The 9956-nt window shown below is 39.4% G+C and overlaps 1 protein-coding gene across 2 annotated transcripts; it reads right to left on the bottom strand.

Moving 5' to 3' along the window:
• Positions 1 to 1430: 1430 nt before the first annotated feature.
• puraa (purine-rich element binding protein Aa) lies at positions 1431 to 9743 on the bottom strand. Of its 2 annotated transcripts, none has more exons than XM_028031606.1 (2): positions 9557 to 9743; positions 1431 to 6130 (listed from the first exon to the last, which is right to left on the bottom strand). In XM_028031606.1, the coding sequence occupies exon 2, from the start codon at positions 6039 to 6041 to the stop codon at positions 5184 to 5186; it is 858 nt and encodes a 285-aa protein (XP_027887407.1). In that variant the 5' UTR covers positions 6042 to 6130; positions 9557 to 9743; the 3' UTR covers positions 1431 to 5183. The 2 variants fall into 2 exon arrangements, with proteins under 2 accessions (XP_027887407.1, XP_027887406.1); XM_028031605.1 differs by having other exon boundaries at positions 9562 to 9743.
• Positions 9744 to 9956: the final 213 nt, after the last annotated feature.

The following is a 9956-nucleotide window of genomic DNA, read 5'->3' as shown; positions in this document are numbered from 1 at the left end:
TCGACTGAAATAAAATATAAATTTGACCTCCTTTCACGGCCTACTGTCTTTATGTCCTTTCTGTTTCAAATTAAAACCTCTTCGAGTTCAACCCAGAACCTACATAACGAGTCGTGTTGGTATACACTAGTTAGCGTCTTTGCTGAAAAGAGTCTTGATTTCCTCGTGTTCACCCCTTGCCAAAAGTAAGTTTAAGCAATTTCATGATACGTATTCTACAGAAAGGCCCGCGAATGTGCATGAAACACTCACCGTGGTGGCTTTGGAAGGGTAATGCAGGTATATCTTAGGTTTCTGTGGGTTTTTTTCAGAATGCATTGTGAAGAGCCAAATGCGATTGGAAATCAAAAATCAATTCAATTATTTCCTGAAGTAAACTTGCGTGTGCCGTGAGTCAACATCAACTTGTTATTGTATTTTGACCCTAAAACCAATCATTTCTATAAGATATCATTTCGGTCAAGAGGATTTCTGAGACCCAATGTCTCTAAAAATGTTACCTTCATCAAAGCATACTGCATTGAGTCCTTTTCTTGATTTCCGCCATCTAGCGGCTAGCACAAGTACAGTTCAAAAGTTGCGTGTCCCTTATAATGGAGCTTAAAATTCTTTTAAAATATAAAGGAGAAATTTTTTTTTCTTTAGAGTCTGGTGGTAAAAACATGTGTTCAACAAAAGTCATAATTTAGGTACGGACAGAATGCTGCACACAGATTTTAATATCAAAGATAACCTGAGTGAATAAAAAGAAATTTTGAAAGAATATTTGATGTGTTAAGGACAAACAAACAAAAGCTATCCAAATCAACCGTAAGTAAAAAAAAACAACTAATTGCTGACACTTGTCAAATAAATTAACTGACTGAAAATTTTTAAAGAAAAATTGACATCACTTATGCTAACTACATCCTCAGTCCTCATCAGTTCTAAGCAACCAAAAATGCATAAAGTACCATTTAATTTTTGCCATAAAACATCTTTATGATCCCCAAGACTCTTGGGAAAATGTTCCATGAAGTTGAGAGAGAAAAAAAATATTTTGTTTTGCAAACGTACATCTTCTGTTATACTGAAGCCATATCAGAATTTCCAAGGACTTAATAAAACAAACAAAAACTCTACCAACAGTCAGTCTGGACTTAATTCCAATTAGGATACAGTAGCATGTCCTTAAACAGGATGTTCCTTCTCAAAGGCCATCCTATATTGCTTAATTAAAACAATTCAAAAGAAAATATTTTTTTGACTCTGGACATCAAGTCTGGACATTGTTAGTATAATTTAGCAATATAATCATGCAAAGAGATGAATATCTTGTCAAAAACAATTGAGCTACAGATTTTTTTTTTTTAAACTTGTATCAAGCATTAAAGGGTTAAACAGAAATGTGATAGATGTAGAGGACCACAAATCCCAGTCAGTCCAGATGATTAGAGAACAAAGTAATGCTTTATTTTACAGCCTGGCATTTATTACATATACAGTACTTTGAAATTTTCCAAGAAGACATAAGTCATTAAATAGTTGAAAGGTTTGCATGTTGGAGGCTGTAAAATTAAGCTCTAGTGATTAGTATCATTGCAAACGCAGATTCAGACATTGTAGACAACACTAGATCAAAAATAAACTTTTTCTTGCTCCCCGACCCTCCTGCACAGGAAACAAAACATTGGGGGCGGGAGGAAGACATAGTGGGAGAAATAAATTTATTCTTTCTTTTAAATTTGTCAAATGTACATAAATTATACTTAATGCATCAAATGAGCAAATCATATATACCATCTGAACAAAAACAAAAACAACAAAACAAAGAGGCAACATAAGAGAAAGAACGACATTCTTTGATGAGATCATTGTTAAACAAGTATTGGTCAGGCGTTTCATTAACCTGGGAAAAGCAAAGTGCTACACACAACAACCACAGAAGACAGTTCACCACACATCTTAATGAGGATTAGACTGAAGCACCTTTTCTTAGCTTAAAGCTAAAAATAGAGATTTCTTCTTTTTTTTTTTCTTTCATAAAAAACCAAAAAAACCAAAAACAAAAACGACCTCCATTCGGATGTTTATAGTCTATCTTCAACAACCCACGACCCTTTTCTTAGAGGGACACATTTGCAGTGACAATGTTCTGTTTCAAGTTAAAGTACATATGTGAACCGCTTGACCCAACAGGCTGCTAAGACCCTTGGTTTCCGCTTTTTTTTTTTTCTCTTTCTCTCTCCAGGGTGAAACTTTGAGTGCAAATAAAGGCGTACGACTCCTTCATGAGAAAAACACATGGAATTCAGTCACATGCTTTTCAAATTATAATCATATATTTAATTGATATACATATATTGCCACCATTGGCACATATGATATTGCACACAGTGATGAAATGTTGCACAGGAAAACAAAAATAAAATAGATATATCTCTTTCTTTTATGGGCAAAAACATTCCAAAATCACAAATAAAGTGGAATAATGCTGAAAAGGTAGTTACATTTAAATTAGAGGAAAAAGAATTATTATTATGTTCGCTACTCCCCATTTACTGCCACATATAACCACCACTTAACCATGTTAGCTGGAAAATTAGCAATTTAAGTGGGGTGGGGGCTTACCGTCGAGGTCTTATTTCACACAATTAGCCCCCGCTCAGCGAGACACAAGCCTGCCCCTCTGCATCGTCTTGCATCGAGGTGACCACCCCCTTCCATGTTTACATGTAGGCCGATACCTGGATGGCTAAAAAAGGGGATGGCAATGGAGTTATATAGGGAAGGAAGGTAGCAGAAAGAGAGTTAAGAATTCTGCTCCCAGGATTTGCAGCAAACCCTTTTAGCACCACGAGTCGTGCGCTAGCACACAAGGGGGCCGAGACAAAACTGGAAGAAGAAGAAAACGAAGCGTGAAAAAGAAAAGCTAAAACTGCAATCCAAAGCACCAGGCCAGCATGTAAGCATGCGGAGTGTGTAAGGCACCAGGTTGTTTTACATGCTGAAAGTGGACGCTCCCCCGTACAGATGTGGTTTAGGCTTTAATCCGGATGCTCCTGAAAAATAAGGTGGTCAAGGAAAAGGACAATCTAGTTTTGCTGGTTTCCAGTCAATTGGAAGGCGGGAGCAATCGTTCGATTCAATGATGAGGTAAATCTGAAATAATCTGATTGTTGCCAGTTTCTCTGGAGTTTACTGACAAAAGAGTTTATAAAACTGCTATCGAACATCTATGAGATGCGACTGAACTGGTTCCAGAACCAGTCTTTTTAACAAGTGGCAGCCCGAATATTTACAAATAGACCAGACTGCCTCCAATCCCAAATCTGACGTAAAGCTGCAAGCGTGCATCGAGAGTAACCACTCAGACCTTAAACTTGTAGGGCTAAAGTTGGAGAACCACCAACAGGTGACTAAACCCCCTCCTCATCATCTTCCTCCTCCTCAGCTGAGCCAGGTGTGCACATAGGGGGGGAGGGGGGAATGAGGGGCCTCCTTCTAAACCAACGGTGATATTCCGATTACCATTTCTGCTTTAACTATGCCAAAGCCTTTTGGATAAGTACTCAAACTTGAGATTCGTATCAATGAAACGGTTCATATAGTGCAGGTTAACATGCAGCAATAGCACTCCTTGGCACCATGTAGACTCTTATGACTGAACAAGATCACGAAAAGATGTTTCAGATAGAAATGCACCGATCATTTACCCAGATGATGACCTCTCCCCACCAAAAGCTGGCAGCACATGTTGCAATTTGGAGTCGGTTAAACATCCACATGGCGAAGTTTAAAGAAAATCACACAACGTTACTGGCCAAAATAAAAAGTGATCGGTGCATCTCTAAAGACGAAACATGTCAACAGAAAGTTACCTTTAGGGTCGAGATGCACCAAACAATCGATCGGAATCAGACGACTGTGCCGTGATCGACTCTGATCGGTTATATGCAGGTCAAGTAATGGGGGGGGGAAAAAAAGAAGCTTTTTCTATTCTCTAAATGCATAAAAAAAAAAAAAAACGCATCAACAAATAGCATGTACTTTGAAATTCTTTTTAAAACTTTAAAAAGTACATCTAAAAGACATCAGAAAAATTATAATGCCTTTCATTTCTAATAGAACGTGATAAACACAAAAGAAGTAGCTGGCTGGATCGTGATCGGTGCATCTCCATTTCCACTCATTTCAATGCGTCTCTGCATTTAACTGGGCCAATTAACACAGCTCATGTGTTCGGACGTGCGTCTTGTTAAATAATTTGCAAATAGGGCAAATTGCTACATGTTGTCACTGCATTTCCTCTATAAAAAACACATAACGTACCTTTTATAATTACCACATTGCATCAACAACGAGACAGAAAGGTAGTCTATAATATATCGATTTGCATGGCAACAATTTCAACTCAAACAAAAAAAAATGAAAAATTACAATATCTATATTTCTTTGAATGCCTCTACCAACGGCCATGTCAACTGTTGACCAGTTCAATATAAATCGATTTATCTGAAATGCATATTGCACAACAAAGATAGCACTTATTTCATTTCATGAAAATGCCTATATATTCCTTTTTTTCTAAAATATACTGCATGACATCTAACCACTTTCCATAGCAGGCCTAGCCCTCATATATGATTTATGTGTAAACACATCTCCACTCACAGGTAAAGGTAAATAGGATGGCAAGTACATGTGACAACCTTTTACAAAGATTTGGAATTTTGTTCGTTTTTTTTGAAAAATTAAAATATCTGATTTGTGCTGAAGTCATTAGCTCACATGTAAAGGACCCCCGCCCTCCTCATATTTCCGTTTGAACATTGCAAACACTTTGTCTTCTCCTTTTTTTTCTTTTTTTAACAATAGCTTTAACTGGTACAAAAGTTCTCTGTTAATAAGGGAAATAAACACTCCGTTCAATATTGTTTGTCAAGTAGGAATCAATGTTCAAATATAATGTTATTACTTTGTTTAGCAGCCTGTTACTGTATTAATGGTGATAAGTGGGGTAACATCCAGCGATGAGTGACAACATGTCATAACTGTCAGGTTGTGGTTTCTTATACTGAGAGTGATGCTCCCTTGGAGTTAAACCTTTACAGTTAAAATATTTAGATTCTTTCTTTATACAGTAGAGTTTTTACTTTAATTCTCTTGTTATTTTTCGTTACTCTTGCACGTTTTCTCTATTATCAATCCTCGTCCCCATCGTCCGCCTGCATCTCCTCTTGTTGCTGCAGCTCGCATGCCCTCTTCTCCCGCTGCTTCTCCTGGATCTTCTTCATATCCTCGGCGTATTTACAGAAGGTATTCCCGAATTTGGACCACACTTTGTAGGGCACCGTGATAGAGTTGCGGTAGGTGGGCTTCACCTCGCTCACCCTCATAAACACGCCGTACTTATTGGAGCCGACGTCGAAGAAAAACCGCTTGTTGTCCACAGTCAACGACGACCCCTCCGGCAGTTCCGCGGGCTCGTCCTCTACGCCGTAATCGTCAATAAGTTTAGCCAGAGCGTCGCGAAACTCAATAAGTCCCTGCGCGGGCAGAGCGATCGTCTGGCCTTGCGTCGATCCCAACCCGGGCCCCCGGTTAACGGTCTGTCTGATCCGCAGAAACCGTCCTCTCTGGTTCTCTTTCAGATCCATATAGTATTTCCGATTCTCCCGGACCAGGAACTCACTTTTCAGCGCCCGCCTGGGCTCGTCCTGTACCATCCCAGGGTTGCTCGGTCCCAGCTGGGCGTAGTGCTCGATGAAGTCCCCCAAGTAGTCTCGGAACTCGACCGCCACGGACATGGAGAGAGTGAGGCGGCTCTTGTTTCCGCCGGCCCCGACTTCGGCTATCTTCAAGAAGCGGCCCTTCGCGTTCTGCTTAACGTCCAAATAGAAGCGCTTGTTCTGGATGTCGACCCGCTTTGACGCCAGCTCCTGCGTCTCATGCTGGAGCCCGGAAGCCGAGCCCGCCCCTCCTGCCGCTAGGTGCATGGAGCCGAAGCCTGGGCCCGTGGCCGCTCCTCCCTGCTCACTTCCACTGTCTCTGTCCGCCATGATGCTGCCTGCCTGCCTCGCCTGCCTTCTCCTTCCGTCTGCTGCAAAGCCACGGCCAGCTGAGCCCGTGCTCGGAGCTCTCGCGAGATCTACACAGAGGTATAAAACAGCGAGGAAAGGGAAAGGGAGGGTGCGTTAATGCAGATCGAATGCTGCTGCTGAGTTCTCCATCTCCCGGTGTTTTCCTAATGTCAGGAGCTATCTTTTCGCTTCATGCGAAACGAAACTTACGAATTCCACAGATTAATATCAGTTTCGATTCTTCAGGACACTCGACGAAAGAACTGGTACTTTTTCTTCGTGGGAAGACCCTACTTTCTTTTTCTAATGCTGATTACCTGAAAAGCATTAGATTGTATGTAACTAACTTGCCAAAGTGTTATATAATACTTTGGCTTATGCCATATATATATATATATATATATATATAATGTGTGTATCTGTGTGTTTTTAAAATCTTTTCAAAATCACATCAAAGGTTGTAATTGCCTCAACGCTGTTTATTTAAATTGCGTTTTCGTTTCACAGTACCCTGCGGGCACATAAAGGCAAAAATAAAAATAAAATAAATAAATCATAGGTCAGTCCAATCATGTCTGTTTTTGGGCGGCAGAGATGTGGTGTTCTGTGTCTGTAGAACAGATTAGACCCACCTCTCTTTTCCAGCAAAGAGTCATCGGGTTGACTGACTTATCATGAAAATGTGAACATTCTCCCTTTTATAATTAAGGAATCTTCACACATTTCCATAATGATCTCGGCATGGCTATAGTGAGTCATCAAGTCACTTTCTCCAAATGATTGAAAACAAGACAAAGGAAGAAATTTGCAGAATCCGACCGACTGGTTCGGTGCGTTCATTCAGGTCCCCTCCATTTTAAACTGAACAGTTATGGTACGCTTGTAACCTCAACCTTTGGGAAATAAAAAAAAAAAAAAACTTATTTATTTTAATATTTACGTTAAAGACAACATTGACTGCCGCCGTATTGATACTGGCGGTTGCCACGTTGCTTGGGGCCTTTAATTAGCACAGCGGCCTCTCTCCTCCCCGCTGTATGACCGCACACCGTTTACGAGCCACTCCACGGGTTTTCCACACTCACGAGTCAGGTGGCAGATCTTTCTTTGTAAATGTCTGCTGAGTGACACTGCACGCCCTTGCTGTGCAGTGGAACCACGATCAGTAGCATTTGGTCACAGTTAAGTCACATTTTGCCAAAAGGCACGGTCAACTTTGAATGAAGGCATTTACATTCAAAAACTGTTGCCAGCGTGATAAGTAATTTGTATATGTGTTGTCTAAAGTAGCTAATTGGGCGACGCATCTCCTGCAGAGCGCACAAAAAAAATAAAAATAAATAAATAAAAAAAACCTGCAGCCTATGGAGTTCTACCCCCTTTCTGGAAGGACGCGTATATTAACTGGAACACATTTTTTCTGCACACTGTCGTACCCAACTATTCAACTAGAACTAATACAACTTTTATAATAAAATGAAAAAACAACAACAAATAACTAAAAATGTAAAATAATGCATAATGAATGCATTTATCGAAGTTAAAATGTATATCTATATATATATATTTTTTTTTTAAAAAAAGGGGAAGTCGTCGTTTTCTGCCAGTCATATCGTAAATAAAAATAGGTGGGAAAAATATACATTTAGCTGTTTCTGGTCCACTATATGATTAACCGTTGGTTAATTTTTATTTGAACTATTTTAAATGTCTTTTAACGCCATTTTAAGCAGATGTTTTGCCGTGCTTCAATTAATGTTCAAATAAAATTCATTTCTAAAAACAAAACAAAGGATAACAATAATAGGTCACATCGTCAACAGGCCGTTTCACTGAGATGAACACAATTTCTATGAAATAAAATTGTAAAATAAATAAATAAATAAAAAAAAACGTGATTATTGTTTTTGGCCCAAACATTGACTTATGAGGTTACGGTCTAATCTTTTTTTTCCCTCCGTTTCACATTTAATATAAGTTACTTTTAATAATAATAGCAAACTATTTTTTTTTTTACATACATTGAAGGCCATATCATAAAAGAGTAATTCAGTATTTTCTGTTGAAAGGGAATATTTATATACGCTTTCCAAAGGTACTTTGAAGGTCCCGGATGAAAGGTAGTCTAACACCCAAACAATACTGCTAATTGCTTAGATATGAAACTTTGTTCACCGTTTTACATCCAAAATTAGTTTTTAAAAAACTGTTAATGAGGAATAAAATATTAAGCAAAAGATTTAAAAAATCCAAAATGACAAAAAAAACCCACAAAATAAATATTTTTAAGAGCAAATAATTAGTTTTGATACCCAGAGCAATAAAAATACTGATGATATTAATATCTTAAGTGATGGCTCATTTATATTCCTTATCAATGCAAGTCTATGTAAGTAAAATAAATTCATAAGTCGATGTCTGAATTAAAATTTTGAGATGCGCTGAGACTGTATGTTGAAGGCCTAGAGAGATTTGGTCAGTTTTCTTTTGTTACATTTCTTTCTCTAACCATTACTTTTCTGACATGAAAACTAATGGTTATCTTTCTGAATCCCATTCTACTATATCACGTAGCGTATTCATATTTTAGAGCGCGAAAACGGGCTCGTTTTATACTGGATGCTGTCCAAGAATGATCCGTGAAGCAGGTATAAAATGAAACATTTTTGCGTGAAAAAATGATTAGTTGTGACAATCTATCAGATATTTATTTATTTATTTATTTTAGTTTAAAATACGTGTATTGTTTTTATCCTAAAATAAGCGGATTTTAAATTTTTTTCTATTTATTTTTTACATTTATTTATTTTATTTATATACAGAGGACAACTGTGACGCACATAAGTCTAATTGTTGTGTAATTAACGTTTCTCAAGAGTATAACCACGGTTTTATGAATGCCGCGACGTTTTGCGGACTGCACATCAACTGGGCGAGGAAACAACCAAACTTCAGTTGTTAAGTTTTAGATCCAAAAACCTGGTCAACATATTTGTTTCATAGACCCTGCACCCCCCACCCCTCCTTTCTTTCCTTGCTGGCTGATTCATTTATTGCTCCAGTATACGAACAACCGACCTATCAACTTATTTACATGCCGTCAGTGGGTCACCTTATATTTATTGAGGTGTTGTTGTTTTGTTTTTTTTAAATGGTGGACAAAAAAAAAAGTATTTCTGTTCGGATCCAAAACCGGCTTCTGTCTCAATAATAAGGTGCTGTCGCAGTTAGTGTAAGCCAGACCCCGTAATCCCCTCACAAAGTTTTGCCCTACATCCCGGCACTGAAAAGCTGCGTGGCGACGCTCCAGACGACAGCTCCGTCGCCGCTCCCGATCAGCCATATGTTAAGATGTCATGCTTTGGAAACTCTGCAGAGCGCTGTCATATGCTCGGTCGCACGTCACGGCACTTCGATAGGGCGGCTATGATAACCCAAATCGCAACTATACGCACAGAATTTCGTTCCACAGACCGTGGATTTCCTGCTGTAACCTTACCTTTCTTTCCCCCCCCCTCCCCGCAGCTCCGTCTGCGGGGGCCGAGAGCCTTTTACAACCTAGACAACGCAACGCAGGCGACGAGACGAGGCGGAGGACTCATGGACGGACGCTCGAACGGCCCCTTCTTTAGCAGCACACAACACTACATCTGCCTGCTTCGCAAGATGGACCAGAAACGGCGAGTCGTGGCACGCCGAGCGACACACGCACTAGTTCGGCGCCGCACGTTGTGCCGCTGATGTCAACGCGTAAAGTGGTGAACGATGCCTCACTTTGGTGGAGGAGAAGAATTGCAGGCTTTGCTTGAAATGTTGGGTAGGAAATATGCATAAAGGTAAGCGGTACTTGTAAATGTTTCAGCTTTTTAATGACTTCTGTCATTAATTTGCGTC

This window comes from Xiphophorus couchianus, chromosome 11 (assembly GCF_001444195.1).
Source record: "Xiphophorus couchianus chromosome 11, X_couchianus-1.0, whole genome shotgun sequence".
NCBI classification, from domain to species: domain Eukaryota; kingdom Metazoa; phylum Chordata; class Actinopteri; order Cyprinodontiformes; family Poeciliidae; genus Xiphophorus; species Xiphophorus couchianus.
This window is presented reverse-complemented; position numbering and strand designations above follow the sequence as displayed.